This window comes from Oncorhynchus mykiss, chromosome 15 (assembly GCF_057628025.1).
Source record: "Oncorhynchus mykiss isolate SJ-2025 chromosome 15, ASM5762802v1, whole genome shotgun sequence".
Lineage (NCBI taxonomy): Eukaryota > Metazoa > Chordata > Actinopteri > Salmoniformes > Salmonidae > Oncorhynchus > Oncorhynchus mykiss.
The window spans coordinates 25,451,503-25,473,100 of record NC_143036.1 but is presented as its reverse complement, the minus strand read 5'-3'; the positions used below and the strand labels follow the sequence as shown (position 1 = coordinate 25,473,100).

The 21,598-nt window shown below is 41.8% G+C and overlaps 1 protein-coding gene across 1 annotated transcript; it reads left to right on the top strand.

The window, feature by feature from the left end:
• Window positions 1–3,710: 3,710 nt before the first annotated feature.
• Window positions 3,711–21,561, top strand: nsmaf (neutral sphingomyelinase (N-SMase) activation associated factor). The gene is made up of 31 exons (XM_021562813.3): window positions 3,711–4,069; window positions 4,925–5,011; window positions 5,124–5,202; window positions 5,421–5,485; window positions 5,581–5,617; window positions 5,747–5,797; window positions 5,932–6,003; window positions 6,114–6,161; window positions 6,380–6,432; window positions 6,599–6,728; window positions 6,871–6,942; window positions 7,226–7,334; window positions 7,554–7,730; window positions 8,008–8,087; window positions 9,255–9,345; window positions 9,513–9,576; window positions 14,204–14,255; window positions 14,375–14,495; window positions 14,608–14,739; window positions 14,858–14,900; window positions 15,012–15,178; window positions 15,408–15,519; window positions 15,641–15,699; window positions 15,864–15,931; window positions 16,036–16,103; window positions 16,590–16,713; window positions 16,870–16,953; window positions 17,080–17,230; window positions 17,507–17,609; window positions 17,923–18,032; window positions 18,195–21,561. The coding sequence occupies exons 1-31, from the start codon at window positions 4,032–4,034 to the stop codon at window positions 18,287–18,289; spliced, it is 2,742 nt and encodes a 913-aa protein (XP_021418488.2). The 5' UTR covers window positions 3,711–4,031; the 3' UTR covers window positions 18,290–21,561.
• The last annotated feature ends 37 nt before the right edge of the window (window positions 21,562–21,598 follow it).

The window sequence follows — 21,598 nt, the reverse complement described above, 5'->3', positions numbered from 1 at the left end:
GGAGAGTAAATGAGGTGACGTACAGATTACAGCTCCCTGTAAATTACTGTATCTCACCCTCATTTCATGCATCTCTCCTCAGGCCGGTGGAAACTGGTCCCTTGGCTAGTGATGGACCCCACGATGCACCTCACCCTCCTTGGATGTCGAGGGGACCCCGGCATACTCTGTCCGCAGCCTGTTGAACTCACAGCATCGTGGGGGGCTTTTCCAGTACTGGGTCGAGTGGGAGGGGTACGGTCCCGAAGAGAGGTGCTGGGTTCTGGCGTGGGATGTCCTGGATCCTTCTCTCATTCGGGACTTCCTGACCGACCCTCACCGCGTTTCCGGGGTCACCCCCAAGGTCGGCAGCGCCTCGGGGGGGTGGTACTGCCTCACCAGCCTTCGCTTTGGCTCCCCCTCCTGTCCAGCTCAGGCGTTCGGCGTCACTGGCCTTCTAGCTGCTGCCGAACATACTGCTGGCAAACGCCCTTCACTCATCAACTCTGGACTTGTCTCTTCATCATTACACACACCTGGTTCCAATCCCCTGTGTGTGTGTGTGTGTGTGTGTGTGTGTGTTCCCCCTGCCATTTGTCATTGTAAATGTTACTTATTTTCCTGAGAGGAATCTTTCCTATTTCCTGAGTATTTTGTACTTTTGGTTCACCCTGTGCCTTTTTGTTTATGAAGATGTATTTTGAGCACAACGGCATTAAGGTTTCGTCCTGCTTTGACCTATGGTGCGTAAATAAATTCAGTAGTTCTAAACCTGCGACTGCCTACTCCTCTCTACACCAGTGACACCTACATCAGGGGCAAGAAACATTGTTTTTAATAAAAATCAATTATAGTAGTAGCAAGCTATCAAAGTTGACCTTCAATCCATCCTTCTCGAACAGAACATAGGCTAGTCCTAATCCCAAAAAGCCTTTGACTCTACTCCTGAAATGCAGCGGTAGGCCTACCCAGCACAGCCATTGGTTAGGCAGCACAAAAAATTATTTTTGATCAGCAAGAGCAGAGCAGGCCCAGGCTCAGGGGTGGAATAGCCATTGCAGTGTGTAATGCAGCCTAGTTTTATTTACATCCCAGCAGTGCTCTTAGAAATATAATTTTGCTCTGTGCTTCTCCAAGCATGCACTTTGTAGGCTATTGATCGTTTTGAAATACTATGCCTATAGGTGCACTTTGTAGGCTATTGATTATTTTGAAAACACTAAGCCTATAGGTGCACTTGATATTGCACAGCTAGCAGAGAATCTGAGATGAAGGGCGGCATCGGGCACACAATATATAGCCTAATAAAGTAATTCTAAAACAGAGAAATAGACATTTCATGACATTTACCTTAACCATTCAGAATGAGTGCCTAAACTTAACCAGTAACTTTACCTTTAAACTTGGATAAATTTAATACAGAGCAGCATGAAAAACACTTAGAAATGTGATGTTTGGAGAATGTGGATGAAGATCTAATTCTGCAGTGAGACTGTGAGAGACAGCAGCTTGGGGGCATTCTTAAAGGCACAATCTTTCATTTCAACAGCCTGACCTGGCCACTTCAATGATTATTGAAATAAATAACATCTGCTCATGCCCAATAAATTGTGGAACATAGGTTGATCATATTGTAAAGCAGTTGAAGTCAGAAGTTTACATACACCTTAGCCAAATACATTTAAACTCAGTTTTTCACAATTCCTGACATTTAATCTGAGTAAAAATTCCCGGTCTTAGGTCAGTTAGGATCACCAATTTATTTTAAGAATGTGAAATGTCAGAGTAATAGTAGAGAGAATGATTTATTTCAGCTTGTATTTATTTCACCACATTCCCAGTGGGTCAGAGGTTTACATACACTCAATTAGTATTTGGTAGCGTTGCCTCTAAATAGTTTAACTTGGGTCAAATGTTTCGGATAGTCTTCCACAAGATTCCCACAATAAGTTGGGTGAATTTTGGCCCATTCCTCCTGATAGAGCTGGTGTAACTGAGTCAAGTTTGTAGGCCTATGTGCTCGCACACGCTTTTTCAGTTCTGCCCACAAATGTTCTATAGGATTGAGGTCAGGGCTTTGTGATGGCCACTCCAATACCTTGACTTTGTTGTCCTTAAGCCATTTTGCCACAACTTTGGAAGTATGCTTGGGGTCATTGTCCATTTGGAAGACCCATTTGTGACCAAGCTTCAACTTTCTGACTGATGTCTTGAGATGTTGCTTCAATATATCCACATCATTTTCCCTCCTCATGAAGCCATCTACTTTGTGAAGTGCACCAGTCCCTCCTGCAGCAAAGCACCCCCACAACATGATTCTGCCACCCCCGTGCTTCACAGCTGAGATGGTGTTCTTCGGCTCGCAAGCCTCCCCCTTTTTCCTCCAAACATAATGATGGTCATTATGGCCAAACAGTTCTATTTTTGTTTCATCAGACAAGAGGACATTTCTCCAAAAAGTACGATCTTTGTCCCCATGTGCAGTTGCAAACCGTAGTCTGGCTTTTTTATGGCGGTTTTGGAGCAGTGGCTTCTCCCTTGCTGAGCGGCCTTTCAGGTTATGTCGATATAGGACTCGTTTTACTGTGGATATAGTTACTTTGTGCCCGTTTCCTCCAGCATCTTCACAATGTCCTTTGCTGTTGTTCTGGGATTGATTTGCACTTTTTGCACCAAAGTACGTTCATCTCTAGGAGACAGATTGCATCTCCTTCCTGAGCGGTATGATGGTTGCGTGGTCCCATGGTGTTTATACTTGCATAATTTTGTTTGTACAGATGAACGTGGTACCTTCAGGCGTTTGGAAATTGCTCCCAAGGATGAACCAGACTTGTGGAGGTCTACAAATTTTATTCTGAGGTCTTGGCTGATTTCTTTTGATTTTCCCATGATGTCAAGCAAAGAGGGACTGAGTTTGAAGGTAGGCCTTGAAATACATCCACAGGTACACCCCCAATTGACTATCAGAAGCTTCTAAAGCCATGACATCATTTTCTGGAATTTTCCAAGCTGTTTAAAGGCACAGTCAACGTATTGCATGTAAACTTCTGACCCACTGGAATTGTGATACAGTGAAATAATGTGTCTGTAAACAATTGTTGGAAAAATTAGTTGTGTCATGCACAAAATAGATGTCCTAACTGACTTGCCAAAACTATAGTTTGTTAACAAGAAATTTGTGGAGTGGTTGAAAAACGAGTTTTAATGACTCCAAACTAGGTATATGTAAACTTCTGATTTCAACTGTGTATATCAACCATGCCCATTTAGATGGTTCGTTTGACAAAGTCTATGAAGAAAATTAATGGCGTTTTTGTAGGGTTTTTGAATAAACGCTGAAAATAAAGTATGTGGTAAACCCAGGCTTAGTAGATTTTACACGTTTTTTTTTATATGAGATGATCAGCTAACATCACTTTTTGTGATTTTTGAGGAATGTATGTTATTAAAAAAAGGCTTCATAATTCATAAAGTTCATGTTAACTGACTGCTATTATCTCATATAACCAAACGTATAAGATTTCCTAAACCTGTTAACCTCAGACCTTATTTTCTGCGGTTTACCTTAAATCCCTATTCTTTCCACATTAGTTTATCCCATAGGGATGGCTGAATGAACTAGATCAAACTAATTTCCGGGTTTTAGGACTACACACTGGCGAGCTCTATTGCGTTTCAAATACAACGTTTTTCAATTTCGGACCAACTCCACCTATCTGGCTCCTGGTATCGAATTGAAAGCTTGCTTCGTCATTCCTGTCGCAGTAAGTTTCCGTGTTTTTGCCGCGTTCAAAGCAACTGGGAACTCGGAAATAAGTCAAATGATGACGTCAGTGATCTTCAGGTCGGAAGGTCTGTGCTCTCCAGTTCCCACGTTGGAATTCCGAGCTGGATGACCTTTCAAATTGATTTTTTTTCCCAGTCTGAGCTCGTTTTTTTCGAAGTCCCAGTTGTTTTGAATTCGGAAGTCAGAGATTTCCGAGTTCCCAGTTGTGTTGAACGCGGCATTAGCTCCAACAACATCTCACATATGCTATGGTTGGTGTGCAGTGATGGCTTTTATAAAGAGGAAAGAACGATCGAAAGAAAGGTTCGTAGTTGGAAAATATTATAGGCTTCCTATGGGGTTGTGTTGTAAGAGATTCTTGCAATCTAATGTTGTCGTCGTCCACTTGGAAATTGCCAGGGCGCGTGCTGACAAGCCTGACCGAGCACAGAGGTCTGACTTCGGGCAAGGAAATGCAATTGAGACCCTGGGATTTCCGTGTTTGTAGGCCAGTCTATCTTGTGATTTGACCGTAGATGCTGTTTGTTTTGACTGTCTGGCGGTGAAGAGAATGGATACATTGTTACACGTCTACTAGAGTAGACGAGATGTTAACGATGTATACATTTTTCCAGGACATTAGAATTAAGTTTAATGTACAGTCTGTGATAATTACGCTACATTTGTTGCATTCATTGTTTACCTACTGATTCTTTAAGAATATAACTGATACATTCTTCATGACCTTAGTACAGCTATCTTCCCCCGCCATGAACTCAAATTAGGTTGTGTACTATAGGCCTATTCCATTATAAATATTTTTGCTATGAAAACTAACCAATCGGATTCAAAATATGTTTAAAACTGTTATTTTAAACTGGATGGACTGTCAGTCCTTGAATCCATAGCCCCATCTATGCATTTGAGAGTGGTTTACATTTGTCCAGCACTATACCATCCCTTATAGCCAGTGGCATTGTCCAAATGGCAAATCAATTGGAACTTAATGTTATTATGCGACTTAGTCATTAGATGGGAAAAATGTAGTTGAGGTTATTCTAGGTCATTATTTTGAGTCATGACCTCAAACATGTGGTAGTTCTGTGTGAAAATGCAGCAAAAATGTCTGAATTGAAGGAGCTCTTCACCGCCATTGTTTTTTCGGTGTCTTTCCCCTAGGTTTTCTCTGCTGTTGCTGGACCTGGAAGAGTATTACTTTGAACAGCACACAGTGTATCATGTGACAACCAGTTCAGCCAAAAAAAGGTAATGTCTGAAATTGACTGACTGACAGATCCACCCATTTTCTATCCCCTATCTATGTCATGGTGGATAGCAGCACAGTAGTAGCAGCACTGATACTCTTTACTCCTTGCAGAAAGATCAGAGGGTCACTCAAAGTATGCTCCAAATCCATCATATTTGAACCTGAGGACCATGTGGTGCCCATTTTAAAGGTGTGTTTTTGTGCATTGTAGTACAGCACCACTTGCCACGGAGGAATTACTCAAATGGCGCTCAAGAGCCCGTATTTACAAAATGTTTCGAAAAGGAGCACTGATCTTGCCTTTAAAATCATAATGAATGGATAGGAGGATCTGATCCTAGACCAGAGCGTTGCTTTATAAATAGTTTACATAGGTTTGTTATTCATACTGATTTTAACCTCCACCAGATTCCTCTCAGAGATTGCAAAAAGATTGAAGCGGTTGAAGAAAAGGACCAGAATCCTTTCAATGAGTAAGTCTAATTTAATTTGCAATTAAACTGGGTTTATACACATACATAAACCAATAAGATGACAACTTCATTGATTTTAATGTTTTATTTTATAGGAGCAAACCAGCTGGCCTCACCATTTTATGCAAACAGGTGTGTTTAATTCAAGTGTTTACATTTGAATTAAGGAACATTTACCAACATTTTGTCATAGAATGTTGCTGACATTATTCTGTATAAATAGGTTTAGTACAACTAATCTAATGCACATTTTAACTTCAGGTTTACCTCATCAAAGAGAACAATGTCGTTGCACCTTACAGAGTTGAAAGGGTGAGTACATGAAATGTCAATTAGATTTGTGATGCAGGTTGTCCGATTATAAACATGACATGATTTAGAATCAGCAGCTGTAGGAAAATTGATACTTTTGCACATTGTATGACTTTTCAAACCATTTCTAATAGGGAGACAGTACCTTTCTCTTCCATCTGGAAGTTTCCAGTAAAACGGAGGATGTTGTCCAAACATTACTTCAGGTATGCAACAGTACCATAGCCGGATTATTACAACCGTGAAAGTGCTTGCCTTCCATGTTGTAATGCAGCTTTTGCTTGCTCTCATTTATTGTTTTCATCCACTTCTCCAGCTGCATAGGGCCTCTTGTCTGGACAAGCTTGGAGACCAGACTGCAATGGTAAGTCATAACTGTACAAAACTGCAACACTAGAAGTACCAAAACATTGTGAAAACAGATGGTTTTATCGTGCAACTGAGAATATTGTTTGTCAACATACAGTAAATCGAACTGGATTGAACGGTTGAATAAGTAGTTTCAAACCCATTTAGCTTCCCTGTTTACCACAGCGTTGTTGTATACAGGACATGTAAACTGTTTATTTTTTGTGCTTCTAGATTGCTGCTAATTTACAATCCAGATTGGCAAGAACTTCATTTGACAAGAACAGGTATGAGAATATGAGAATAAGCTCTTGGTCACAACCTTGATGTGATACTGAAGTACTTACATAATGCACTGAGTGTCTAATTCCTCTCCAGCTAGCTACAATATATACCACAATGTATGGTTTGTTAGTTTAAAATGCATATAATACAATATTTTGGGGTTCTCAGCTTTCAGAATGTTTCAGAAATTCCACACATGGAATGCGAGGCGGAGATGGTCACTCCATTGGTTACAAACCCTGGTCACGTGTGTATAACTGACCAAAGCCTCTACTTCCAACCCCTCAATGGCTATCCTGTGAGTTATCCATACGTACACATGTTATGCCAGTTTGCTATTATTAATTGCGATTTCTCTAAGATGGAAAATGCCTTCCTTGTTAGGATTTTGTGAAGATACAATCTGGTTTCTGTCTCCTCTTCCGCAATGTTCGTTTCAGGAACAGGTAGTCCGAATCGAGCTCCATCGAGTGAAACAAATCTATAAGAGAAGGCATGGACTCAGGCCATTGGTGAGTGCGATGCTCAGGAGGTTTTTCAACCAAGCAACGTAGAAACTGATTAATTTCTCATTCTGGTTATTATCTAGTGACCTGAAGAGTAGTGGTTGTATTCGTTTCAAGTCATTCATCTGAAATATTTGCATCATGTTGATCTAACTAGTCAGATTATGCCGCTTTTTCATACCCCGACCAAGTTTAGTTCCATAAATGTAGACACGCCTGAGGCTGCTCTGTCCCCAACTATAATGTGTTTTAGTCTCCCTCCCAAACTAACTCGCTCTGTCTTGATCAGGGGCTGGAGGTGTTCTGTACCGAAAACGACTTCTGCTCGGACATCTATCTGAAGTTTTACAAGACCAGCGACAGAAATGACCTCTACTACTACATCGCCACGTTTCTGGGTCAGTAACACACAGCAAGTTACGGAGCAAACATACAAACACATTTTGCAGGAAGACCTCGCGTCAGCTCTTTCTCTCTTGAGTTGATCCCGGTGAGACCATAAATACCTCTATGGGCCCTGGTCAAAGGCACTGCGCTATAAGGAAATAAGGTGCTATTTGGATTGCATTCCCGTAAACATACCAGATTCCTGATTTTTGTCTCTCTCCCCCTCGCAGAGAACCACATGGTGGAACACACAGCGGAGAGTTACATGCTGCAGTGGCAGCGCGGTCACCTCAGTAACTACCAGTACCTTCTGCACCTCAACAACCTAGCTGACCGCAGCGGGAACGATCTGTCTCAGTACCCCGTTTTCCCCTGGATCATCGCTGACTACAACAGCACAGAGCTTGGTGAGTGGGGCGCAAGGTCTAGTTTACAACACCTTTTGACTGCCAGAAATTTGACGGACTGACAGTACATTGGGATCCCGTAGCGCTGTAGCTTCGGGCTGAAATATTTTTGAGCCAGTGTTGTATATTAGCATACTTGGACGTTGTCCATCTTTCCTATTCATTTGGAATTGCTCTACCTGTATAGTAACACTGTAATTACTGTAGTAACACCAACATGTGTTTCCGTAGTTATTAGGTCATTGTTTTGTAATGGATCCTTTTGATTCTGTCTCAGATATGATGAACCCTGCAACTTTCCGTGACCTGAGCAAGCCTGTGGGAGCGCTGAATAAAGAGAGACTAGAGAGATTGTTGGTGAGACTACCCTTTGTCCCAGGCTCAATGGCCCCTTGCATTATTTCCCCCTTTGAGTCAGGACTGATGTGCCGCAGTTTAGAAAATAGGATTAAATAATTGATATTTGTAAAAACCTAAGGATGTTAATCGGTTAGCCGGTCTTATCGGTCTATAGGTTAATTTGCATACTTTTGTGGAATGAAATTGGCAAGTGTGTATTTTCATTAGTCGTTATGTATTATATTTATCACATTTATCCGACAGCTCGAGAGTAGTTACTCAAAAAGTAGGTAGTGGAGTGAAGCCTGCTTTTGTAAGCCCAGTCATTGCGCAACAAATTACAATTCTAAATGTAAACGCGTGCTAAACTGTTGTGATGGCAACGATTAAAAAAAAATATCTAATTAAAGCGTGCATCCCAGTCGCTATTTGATTGCATAGGCTGTAGTCAACGGAAGGCAAGCGATCAGCACGTCACCTACAACTTTACAATGTGAGACATCATTTTTTGGGGGAAACCTGAACGTTTTACTCTACTTCAAATAATGAGGCATGTCTAACATTGCTTCAAAGTAGCCTAGCCAAAATCCATCCATAGAAACGTGGAGGTAATTATTTTATAAAGACTTCCTCGTGCCATTAACCAGCAGTTCTCTCCTGTTCTATTGTTTTTTTTTATATCAACTTTCTTTCGTTGTCCAAAAGCCAAAGGCACAATCCTAGTCATATTAACAACCCCCATCCTAGTTGTTCCTTGTAGATTCCCCCTCATTCTATGTTTTTAATAGATATTTTTCTCTCTGTCACATATGGAACCGCTGACATTAGGTGTGCAGTTTAGAACAGTTTTCTTCCCCCAAATTGTATTTTGGCAAATGTTTGAAAATGATGTTTAATTAGCTGCATTATTACAGCAGTTGCTGCTATATCCTTTTGACTAAGACATAAAGACATAAAGCTGGCTATTGTTGCATGTTTTCATTGAGCTCTTAATGAAAAATGTCAGTTCCTTGCATGCATGCATAGTATTTTCTGTTGGTCACATAATTTTACTGGTTGGAAAAGAAATGTGATCATTTGTTAATAAAGGTTGGTTAGTCGGCAGCAAAATTTACTGAAATTTGCATCCCAACTAAAAGCACGATAAAATGTTCTAACTAGGGTGCATCTCTCGCTTCCTTACAGTCCCGGTACAGAGACATGCCTGATCCTCGTTTCATGTACGGCAGTCATTACTCCTCTCCAGGCTATGTGCTTTTCTACTTAGTCAGAGTTGGTATGTCAACGCCTTCTTATATTGTTTGACATATTTTGACTGTACAAACATTGCCGCTGTGTGTGTGTGGTTATTGCAAACGGAAGCTTTTACATTATTTAATGTACTCTCTGAGAAGGCTTTCATGACATACTATTTCTTTTTTCTGACCATCTTCTCCCTTGCAGCCCCAGAACACATGCTGTGTCTTCAAAATGGCCGCTATGACAATGCAGACCGCATGTTCAATAGGTTAGTAGCTTGCTTCTAGTTCTGCCCAAGAAAGTTCATGTCACCAGTTTTGGTTATTCATTTAAAGAAGGGAAAATCACCTATTACATAACTATTAGAGAAAAATATAAAAGCAATGTAATGGCCCATTTGCTGTAAGGTATCTGTGACCAAAAGATGCATATCTGTATTCCCAGTCATGTGAAATCCATATGGTAGGACCTAATTAATTAATTTCAGTTGACTGATTTCCATATATGAGCTGTAACTCAGTAAGATCTTTGAAATTATTGCATGTTGTGCTTATTTCTGTTCAGAGTACTATGTAGTTCAAGTGAAACAACCTTTGCAGACAATAACCTAACCAGGATAAATTAGGAGACAGGTGGAAATGATGTGTAACCCTTTTAGTAACATTGTAACAATCTTTAACAACCAACTCTGTAATTACAATGTTGTTACAAGGATATACTGTACGTCTATTTACAATGTACTTACCCAGGACCCCTTAGAATCAATGTCAGCTCCCCCGCAAACATCAAATTAGCATAATAGAAAAATAGAATTCTTTCAGTTTAAGCTAGAGATGTTTTTTTTGCTTTGGATGCATCTCCGTCCATCACATCCGCCGATGTTGCACTTCCGCATCGTCGGTGAAAGGTGACAGAGCTAGAGCGGTGTTTGTCAGATCATGAGACATCTCTAAAATCGGTCTTCTCGCAAAATTGAAAGTTTGGCCTACTCTTGAAAGATGAGACTTGCTCTACGAAAACGTCTTGGGACTCGTCTGAAGTCGGTAAAGCCGATCTTCCTGTAGCATCCGAAGAGTTTGGGCTACACACTAATATGACCCCTCTATGGAAAGGTGAGACTGTTTTGCTCTAGGACACCACAGGCATCACGAGACTCGTCTGAAGGTCCCCTGGTACCAGTTGAAAAAATGAATGGAAGTATACAGTGCATTCGGAAAGTATTCAGACCCCTTCCCCTTTTCCACATTTTGTTACGTTACAGCCTTATTCTAAAATTGATTAAAAAAATGTTTTCCCTCATCAACCTACACACAATACCCCATAATGACAAAGTGAAAAAAGTTTTTTTTAATTTTAGAAACAACAGAAATACCTTATTTACATAATTATTCAGAACCTTTGCTATGAGACTCGAAATTGAGCTCAGGTTATTCCTGTTTCCATTGATCATCCTTTCCGATGTTTCTTTAACTTTATTGGAGCTACCTGTGGTAAATTCAATTGATTGGACAGGCACACATCTGTCTATATAAGGTCCTACAGTTGACAGTGCATGTCAGAGCAAAAACCAAGCCATGAGGTCGAAGGAATTGTCCGTAGAGCTCCGAGACAGGATTGTGTCGAGGCACAGATCTGGGGAAGGGTACCAAAACATTTCTGAATCATTGAAGGTCCCCAAGAACACAGTGGCCTCCATCATTCTTAAATGGAATAAGTTTGGAACCACCAAGACTCTTCCTAGACCTGGCCGCCCGACCAAACTGAGCTATTGGGGGCGAAGGACCTTGGTCAGGGAGGTGACTGAGAAACTTCCAGTAGGACAACACCAATCAGGCCTTTATGGTAGAGTGGACAGGCGGAAGCCACTCCTCAATTAAAGGCACATGACAGCCCACTTGGAGTTTGCCAAAAGGTACCTAAAGGACTCTCAGACCACAAAAAGCAAGATTCTCTGGTCTCACTAAATCAAGATTGAACTCTTTGGCTTGAATGCCAAGCGCCACGTCTGGAGGGAACCTGGCACCATCCCTACGTGGAAGTGTGGTGGTAGCATCATGTATGGAGATGTTTTTCAGCGGTAGGGACTAGGAGACTAGTCAGAATTGAGGGAAAGATGAGCAGTGCAAAGTACAGAGAGATCGTTGAATAAAAATCTGCTCCAGAGCGCTCAGGACCTCAGACTGGGGCGAAGGTTCCCCCTCCAACAGGAAAACGACCCTAAGCACACAGCCAAGACAATGCAGAGTGGCTTCGGGACAAGTCTCTGAATGTCTTTGAGTGGCCCAGCCTGAGCCTGGACTTAAACCTGATCTAACATCGCTGGAGACACCTGATAATAGCTGTGCAGCAATGCTCTCCATCCAACCTGACAGAGGTTGAGAGGATCTGCAGAGAAGAATGGGAGAAACTGCCCAAATACAAGTGTGCCAAGCTTGTAGCGTCATACCCAAGAAGACTCAAGGCTGTAATCTCTGCCAAAGGTGCTTCCACAAAGTTCTGAGTAAACGGTCTGTGATTTTTTTTTATTTATTTTTATTGTGTAGATAGTTTTTTACTCAATTTAATCAAATATATATTTATTTCCCATCGCTGCAACTCCTGTACGGACTCTGGAGAGGCGAAGGTCGAGAGCCATTTATTCTCCCCCGAAAAACGACCCTGCAAAGCCGCACCACTTGCTTGACCCGGAAGGCAGCCTCACCAATGTGTCGGAGGAAACATAATACAACCGTGTCAGCGTGCATTGCTCTGCCTCATGGGTCTCCTGGTCGCGGACGCCTCAAGCACTGCGATGCAGTGCCTTAGACCGCTGCGCCACTCGGGAGGCCTAATTTCATCAATTTTAGTTTAAGACAGAATGCAGCCAAGGTCCAGGTGTCTGAATACTTTCCAAATGCACTGTGTATGGAGAATATTTAGTGCCAAAAATAACGTTTAAAATACATGTAAAAACAGAACCAATGTTTCCTGATCTTTCTTATATCGCTCAGAAAATGGGTTTCCATGGCCTAAGATCACCATGCACAACGCAAAGCATCTGCTGGAGTTGTGAAAAGCTCGCCGGCGTTGGACTCTGGAGCAGTGGTAATGTGTTTTCTGGAGTGATGAATCACGCTTCACCATCTGGCAAACTGACGGACAAATCTGTGTTTGGCGAATGCCAGGAGAACGCTACCTGCCCCAATGCATAGTGCCAACTGTGAAGTGTGGTGGAGGAGGAATAATGGCCTGGGACTGTTTCTCATGGTTCTGGTGAAGGGAAATCTTAACGCTACATCATAGAATGGCATTCTAGTCGATTTCTGTGGTTCCAATTTTGTGGCAACAGTTTGGGCAAGGCCCTTTCCTGTTTCAGCATGACAAAAAAGTGCAACGCGAGGTCCATACAGAAATGGTTTGTCGAGATCGGTGTGAAAGATCTTGACTGGCCTGCATAGAGCCCTGACCTCAACTCCATCGAACACCATTGGGATGAATTGGAACGCTGACTGTGAGCCAGGTTTAATCGCCCAACATCAGTGCCCGACCTCACTAATGCTCCCCGCAGCAATGTTCCAACATCTGGTGGAAAGCCTTCCCAGAGAGTGGAGGCTGTTATCGCAGCAATGTTCCAAGATCTAGTGGAAAGCTTTCCCAGAAGAGTGGAGGCTGTTATCGCAGAAATGTTCCAACATCTAGTGGAAAGCCTTCCCATAGAGTTGAGGCTGTTATCGCAGCAATGTTCCAACATCTAGTGGAAAGCCTTCCCAGAGAGTGGAGGCTGTTATCGCAGTAAAGGGGGGACCAACTCCATATAAATGCCCATGATTTTGGAATGAGATGTTCGATGAGCAGCTGTCCACATACATTTGGTCATGTGGTGTCGCAGTAAGGCAAATCAATTTTTAAATCAAATATTTTTTGTATATATTTTTGGGATTCTTCAATGGGTCTTACATGTTTTTTAAAATCAAATCGCAAAAGGATGCTTGGTATGACCTTCTTAAAACGATTCCATATAGCTTAGTAGTACTTCCCTCCCCCGGCTTAGACAGGGCTTAGACTCTTATGGATTTGACAAAGATTCATATTCCAGACTCAAAGCAATAACTATTAGTAAAATGTACTAGTATTAGTTAGTAAAACGTACTAACATAGGTTGGTGAAGGTCCTAGACTATTTATCAACCTTTGTATTACATGTGGATTCATTGGTAGTGGCACGTGTAACAAGATCAGATTTTGGTTTGAGTAAGTGACATGGTAATTCAGAGCTGACTTTCAAACATGTAATTACAAAAGGTTAGTTACACAGTGGAACAAGAAAATGTGCAATAGCATCAGTAATTACACATGTAGATATATTAGTAGATAGTAGTAGATATTACACATTTCTTGTTCCAATTGTGCAACTACTATGTTACTACAGTTGTTGCTGTGTAGTTACATAGTAATAGGGGCAATTTAAAGATGCACTATGCAGAAATAGCTGCGCCATTTCCTGGTTGCTAAAATTCTAATAGTTCGCATCATTTCAGTTTATGTGACAAAACAAGCAAGTATAGTGTAGAGAATCATTGTACCATCTAAACTGCTGTGAAATATATTTTCCATAACCAAAAATGTTTTATTTTCAGTGGTTTGAAGCTGGTGTACAAATCCAAACGTAGAAGACTCAAAAAATAAACTTAAGAATGGGAAGCATAGAAATAGTGTGTATAGAACTACTGTTTTTTAGACTTGCTTTCAATGAGAATGACAGATCTATACACACTCTTCTAAGTGAATTTGGTCTGGTCACACGAAAAGTTGCATATTGCAGCTTTAATGTAAAGGGTTAGCCAATTAGGTTTACAATATTTGACTGAATCAACCATGCCATATTGTTGAAAAATGGGTTTATTAATGTGTTTGCAGCATTGGAGAAACGTGGAAAAATTGCTTAGAAGGTGCAACTGACTTCAAAGAGGTAAAAAGTACCTTGAGTGGAAAATATTTTATAATGATCAGAATTGTATAATACCAAATCTCCCTTTGCACATTATTTCTGTCACATGTGGCTGTTTCCTCGTCAACCATCTGTTTCAGTTAATCCCAGACTTCTATGGGAATGACCCCAGCTTTCTGTTAAACTGCCTTAGTCTGGATTTGGGGAAGAGGCAAGGTGGAAGCTCGGTTCAAGATGTAGTTCTTCCGCCATGGGCTGCAGGTAACAACTACAACAGGGAAACCATTTTTCGGGTGTTGTATTTTTAGTGATATTATTTTGGTTGTGTGTGTTGTTTATGTTCATTATTCTCCTTCCTGTATGTATGGTGTAGATGCCAGTGATTTTCTTCAGAAGAGTCAGAAAGCGCTGGAGAGTCAGTACGTGTCAGAACACCTGCACGAGTGGATCGACCTGGTGTTTGGCTTCAAGCAAAAAGGAAGTGAAGCCGTGGCAGCCCACAATGGTACAAGACCCTAGGATCTTATCAGAGACTGAGTATCCATTTGCCTGATGATGAAACCTTGTTTTTAATTCATATGGGTGTGATGTAATGATGTTGATTTCCCTGGTTTTAATGGCAGTGTTCCATCCGTTGACATATGAGGGTGGCATCGACTGTGATAGGTAATGAAAGCATTAGTGTTATCCGCCTCTCCATATTTCAGACATATCCAGGAAACTGATTAAATGATTGATGAAATACTGTTTCCTTCTCTGTTCTCTCCCTCTGAACAGTATAGAGGACCCCAATGAGAAGATTGCCATGTTGATTCAGATCCTGGAGTTTGGGCAAACCCCGACGCAACTGTTCACCACCCCACACCCACAGAGGATAACACCCAGATTCCAGAGCATATCGCGAACACCCAGTGTAAACACACCCCTCAACGAGCTTTCTCCAGGTAACACCCTCACCCACACACTGACCGACAGACAAACACAGGGAACAAACTCACTCACTTGTACTGACTGACAGACAGACAGTCAATCAAATACTGACATTGCAAAATGTCGGTTTGTTGGATCTTTTTCCCAGTCAGACTCAACGTTTTTGCTTTTGCGATATAATCGCAAGTGCCAGTTGTTGAAGTTTGGAGGTGTAGTGTTAATTAACCCGTTCTTCTTTTTTAGCATCCACCAGTGAGGACTCCTCCTTTGAAGACCTAACCGAAGAGACTAGGAGACTGGCTTGGAACAACATAGCTAAACTCAAGTTGATGTCTACCCACAAAATCCATAAAGAGTGAGTGAGAATTTAAACTGTCATTTTTCTCTCCGCCCCTAAAATATGTTCACCCTGTTCTTGGACGGTGACTTTTCAACTTGATCACCTCTGACTGAATACACTCCTTGCAAAAACACAGGGCTGTGACGGGCATCGCAGTGACGCGGACCGCGTCGTCTGTCTTCACAACATCACAAGGTCTGGAAAACCTATCAGCTTGTAAAGTAGACTTTGGTTATGTTTTAGCATATGGTGAATTCAAATATTGCTGAGCCTTTCCATTTGAACATGAATGTCCAATTAATATGAGTATCATTTGCTATTGAAGTCTGATAAGGACTAAAAGTACTTGTCTCCTCCAGACTCGACACTGAAGATGTTCTCCAGAGAGTCTAATGGATTGCAGAGAAGCATGTCCTTCTCCAACATGGTACTGAGCAGAATGTTATCCCCTCTCGCCCCCTTTACTGTGAAACCATTTCCATTATTATGAGATGAATGTATGAATTGGTATTCTGCATTTTTTGCCTGCAGGCATTATCATCGTGCTTGATGCTACCAGAGGATAAGGCCGTAGTCTGCTCCTCTTGGGACAATAATGTGTGAGCATTTTCAGTTCATCACTTGACCATTACCTTAACATTATTCATCATAACATGGCCTATTCCAGTCAGCACAGCATGGCCTATTCCAGTCAGCACAACATGGCCTATTCCAGTCAGCACAACATGGCCTATTCCAGTCAGCACAACATGGCCTATTCCAGTCAGCACAACATGGCCTATTCCAGTCAGCACAACATGGCCTATTCCAGTCAGCACAACATGGCCTATTCCAGTCAGCACAACATGGCCTATTCCAGTCAGCACAACATGGCCTATTCCAGTCAGCACAACATGGCCTATTCCGGTCAGCACAACATGGCCTATTCCGGTCAGCACAACATGGCCTATTCCAGTCAGCACAACATGGCCTATTCCAGTCAGCACAACATGGCCTATTCCAGTCAGCACAACATGGCCTATTCCAGTCAGCACAACATTAATATTTCATCACATCCATTCATACTCAGTGTTCTTCCTCCCCAGGTATTTCTACTCGATACCATTTGGCAGGCGTCAGGACACGTTGATGGGTCATGATGATGCCATCAGTAAGATGTGCTGGAAGGACAACCAGCTTTACACTGCATCCTGGGACTCGACAGTCAAGGTTAGGGACACATCATGATCTTGATGATGAACACCAGGGGTGTAAAAGGACAGCCTTTTTCCAAATGATCTTTGTATTGCTTAATTCATTTCTAATTCAGCTGTTTGACAATATAATAGGCCTGTATGAATGTTAATATTTCTATTTCTATTGAAGGTTTGGCAATGTGACTCTGCCGATATCGCGAATAATAAGAGATGCCAATTCCAGTTGCTGGCAGAGTTTGAACACGAAGCGGGGGTAAGGGCCTGCCTATCACCTCACATGATACTAACGTGTCTCTCAGAAATTACTTTACTGTTTGCGATCTGTTTGAGTCTTTCTGTCCAACAGCCTTGCCCTAACCTATGTTTTCTCCATGTCCAGGTGAACACTATTAACCTAAACCCAGCAGGTACTTTGTTGGTTTCGGGGACTAAGGATGGAACCGTCACCATTTGGGATACCAGTAGCTCAGTACAACTCCATCAAGTCCACTGCCATTCAGGAAAGATCCACGATGTGGCCTTTAGTCCTGGTACGTATGTAATATTAACTAATACGTCCCTCAGTCCCAGTATGGACTATACATGGGAGCATTTAAAACACGTTTACTGGTAGTTTAACCCTTATCATTGAGGCCGCCACCCACAGGAATAACTGTACTAGAGTAATACAATTAATGATGAGGTCTGCTGGTCATTGTCAATGGGGTTTATAATTACTCCCTTTCACTCTACACCTTCGCTATCTCTGCATAATATACACCAAGCATGACTGAGCCAGCTTATCAAAGGCATTTATTTATTTTCAGACAGCAGACACATCTTGAGTGTAGGAGAGGACTCGTGTCTGAAGGTAATCGACGTCCAGACGGGCATGATGATCTCGTCTGTGCAAGCTGATGAGGAGCAGCGGTAAGGCCACACCCACGCTGTCCCACTTCCATTTCAGTCCATGGCAACTTCCTTTAGTCCCTGCTCAGAAAGATCTGGAAGGAACTTACCGGGTAAAGCAATATGGTGATAGCCTCTTGAATCCCTCTAATTAGCTGAGTGTAGCTTCTGCTGTATTTCTTACACCTATCCAACCCTGGGTTTGTGAACAGAGGCGAGGGGCCAGAATAGAACAGGTTACTATACCTGTATCCTCATTCGTCCCTGGCTCATAATGTGCATCTGCATAAATATAATGACCCTTGCCTGACTGTTTCCATGTCCCTGGGGACAGTTGTTTCTGCTGGGACGGGAACACGGTCCTGTCGGGCGGTCAGTCCGGACACCTCCAGGTCCTGGACCTGCTAAGCAACAAAGTGACAACCAGGATCCCTGGACATTCAGGTACACCAAACATCATCACTAAAATGCCAAAACACAAATGAAACAGCATAAATGAATACCAGTACACTTCAATTAAATCTGGTATCATTCAAACGGTCCCTCGTGTATACATGTGCAGAATAAATTGCTCTTAATCTTTTATTTTTCTTCGGCCCTGACCAGGTGCAGTCACAGCGATGTGGATGAACGAGCAGTGTAGCACAGTGATCACAGGTGGCGAAGACAAGCAGATCATCTTCTGGAAACTTGACTGTTGACCACGGTGCTAGATAGTCCCTCTGTACGTGTATGTACAGAGGTGAAGTCCAAGAGGGACACTCACAATGAGACATCTTTTATACTGTCTGGCTCCAACCAAAGAGACTATCATCGTCGGTCAAGGTAACTACATAGGCTGGCTGGCCTGCTGGCTGGCTCACCCAGAGATGGTAATGCATTATCATTGCACATATGACTTTACAAATATACTGGTCCAGTTAGCAGGGACAACAATCATACTCCTGTCTGGAGTTCTCAAACAAAATCTAATTATGAACAATATAACCATCCTCAACCATGTTAGCGTAATAACTTGGCCATCCTCAACCATGTTTGCGTAACATGTTGGCCATCCTCAACCATGTTAGCGTAACAACTTGGCCACCCTCAACCATGTTAGCGTAACAACTTGGACATCCTCAACCATGTTAGCGTAACAACTTGGACATCCTCAACCATGTTAGCGTAACAACTTGGTCACCCTCAACCATGGTAGCGTAACAACTTGGCCACCCTCAACCATGTTAGTGTAACAACTTGGCCACCCTCAACCATGTTAGCGTAACATTGGCCATCCTCAACCATGTTAGCGTTACAACTTGGCCATCCTCAACCATGTTAGCATAACAACTTGGCCATCCTCAACCATGTTAGCGTAACAACTTGGCCATCCTCAACCATGTTAGTGTAACAACTTGGCCATCCTCAACCATGTTAGCGTAACAACTTGGCCATCCTCAACCATGGTAGTGTAACAACTTGGCCATCCTCAACCATGGTAGCGTAACAACTTGGCCATCCTCAACCATGTTAGCGTAACATATTGGCCATCCTCAATCATGTTAGCGTACCATATTGGCCATCCTCAATCATGTTAACGTAACATATTGGCCATCCTCAACCATGTTTACGTAACAACTTGGCCATCCTCAACCATGTTTGCGTACCATATTGGCCATCCTCAATCATGTTAACGTAACATATTGGCCATCCTCAACCATGTTAGCGTAACATATTGGCCATCCTCAATCATGTTAGCGTACCATATTGGCCATCCTCAATCATGTTAACGTAACATATTGGCCATCCTCAACCATGTTAGCGTACCATATTGGCCATCCTCAACCATGTTTGCGTAACATATTGGCCATCCTCAACCATGTTTGCGTAACAACTTGGCCATCCTCAACCATGTTTGCGTAACATATTGGCCATCCTCAACCATGTTTGCGTAACATATTGGCCATCCTCAATCATGTTGGCGTAACATATTGGCCATCCTCAATCATGTTGGCGTAACATATTGGCCATCCTCAATCATGTTGGCGTAACATATTGGCCATCCTCAACCATGTTGGCGTAACATATTGGCCATCCTCAACCATGTTGGCGTACCATATTGGCCATCCTCAACCATGTTAGCGTACCATATTGGCCATCCTCAACCATGTTAGCGTACCATATTGGCCATCCTCAACCATGTTAGCGTACCATATTGGCCATCCTCAACCATGTTAGCGTACCATATTGGCCATCCTCAACCATGTTAGCGTACCATATTGGCCATCCTCAACCATGTTAGCGTACCATATTGGCCATCCTCAACCATGTTAGCGTACCATATTGGCCATCCTCAACCATGTTAGCGTACCATATTGGCCATCCTCAACCATGTTAGCGTACCATATTGGCCATCCTCAACTATGTTAGCGTACCATATTGGCCATCCTCAATCATGTTAGCGTAACATATTGGCCATCCTCAATCATGTTAGCCAATAGAAATGTCCATTTGAACCTAGTGAGGGTGGTATGGCGATGATTAGATTCTGCACATGCCCTCTTGCAGCATTCCCTTGCTAATTTTGCACTTCAATGCTTTTGCCAGACAGTCAACCCAGGTTTCTTTAGATTTTTTTTTTTTTTTTTTTACATTATCTTACTGTACAGCATGTTTTGCTTGTCAGTCTATTGTTTCATTCAGTTGTCATAGTGCCTTAGCGACTGACCATTTAATCATGATGTAATTGACCGCATAGTGGTCGGAATAAACCTCTGGCACAAAACAAACTGTATAGCAAGCAGTGTTTCAGAAATACCTGCAGTAGAGATGATCATGACAATAAATAAATGTACAATGTAACACACTTTGAGCAGCTGGAAAAGCTCTATAGAAATCCACTCCGTTCATAGTATTATTAAATACACACATGCTACATAAAAATATATTCATTCAAATTTATTTTCACCCACAATTTTCATTTGAGAGCAGCAGTAATTCATTGCTAATGCATGGGAAATGTCCAAGAGTTATTGTAGATTTAAAATAAAAAATAAAATAAAAAAGGAATATATTAATGCACCTAACTGTTGAACTTACACTGAGGCATAATTCTAAATAATGTTTATAAGCGCTTTGGCCCAACTGTATTTGGGGAACTGCTTTACTGTGACTGAGTAGACTCAGGAACTGCTTTACTGTGACTGAGTAGACTCAGGAACTCTCACCCATGCAAAGAGTGCATTTCTTTCAAGTTTGTCAACCTTGTTATAGCAAGATAAATATGTGTGTTACTGAAGCGTTGTGCTATGGCATAGACTGCCAATGCACTGTAACTAACCATATACCACCCTGTACATCCATTTTAATAGAGATGACCCATCTTGTTTTATTACTTTAGATTGTATTTACATTATGTGGAGCTTAAACCTGTATTAACAAGGTAGTTACATAGCCAAGTACTGTAGAATGTAATTGCAGTATTGGAACATAGTTTTAAGTACTATGATACATGTTTTCCATTTGTGTAAAATTACACATTTAGACTTTTTTTATATACATCGGATTTGTGAGGGGGAAACCTCCAATTTAGATGTAGTTTAACCTCCCCTTTTCCTATTGCTTTCAATTGCACAGTTGTCTCCACTGTGATCAGTTTATTTGCGAGTCCTTGTAATCCTTAGACAGGTGTAACAGTTGTAAGTAATATGTAACAAAATGTACTCAGAATCTAGTACCACTACTAGCACTGTAAGTAAAAGCTGCCAGCAGCATTTGGCCTAATGGGAAGTAGCTAAAAACGAAGCAGTGCCCTCCTAGTGACGTAAGTGAATGTATTTGAGTGAGGTTGCTGAGACAAACTATGCTGTAAATCGGGATGTCTACTATCTTTCATGCCTCAGGGCTAACAGTGTTATGTTGCTGCAGTATGTCCTCCCAGCTTTTGTGTACTGTACAGATCCTGCTCAATAAAATATTGCACATCTGTGAATATAAGTGTATTTTTTCTTGGTGTCATTTTGTGGTAA

Coding starts and splice junctions, on each gene's coding strand:
- nsmaf (XM_021562813.3), top strand. CDS start 4,032: ATGGCTTTTATAAAGAGGAAAGAACGATCGAAAGAAAG. Junction 6,162..6,379: donor TTGGAGACCAGACTGCAATG/GTAAGTCATAAC, acceptor TTGTGCTTCTAG/ATTGCTGCTAATTTACAATC. Junction 6,433..6,598: donor ACTTCATTTGACAAGAACAG/GTATGAGAATAT, acceptor TGGGGTTCTCAG/CTTTCAGAATGTTTCAGAAA.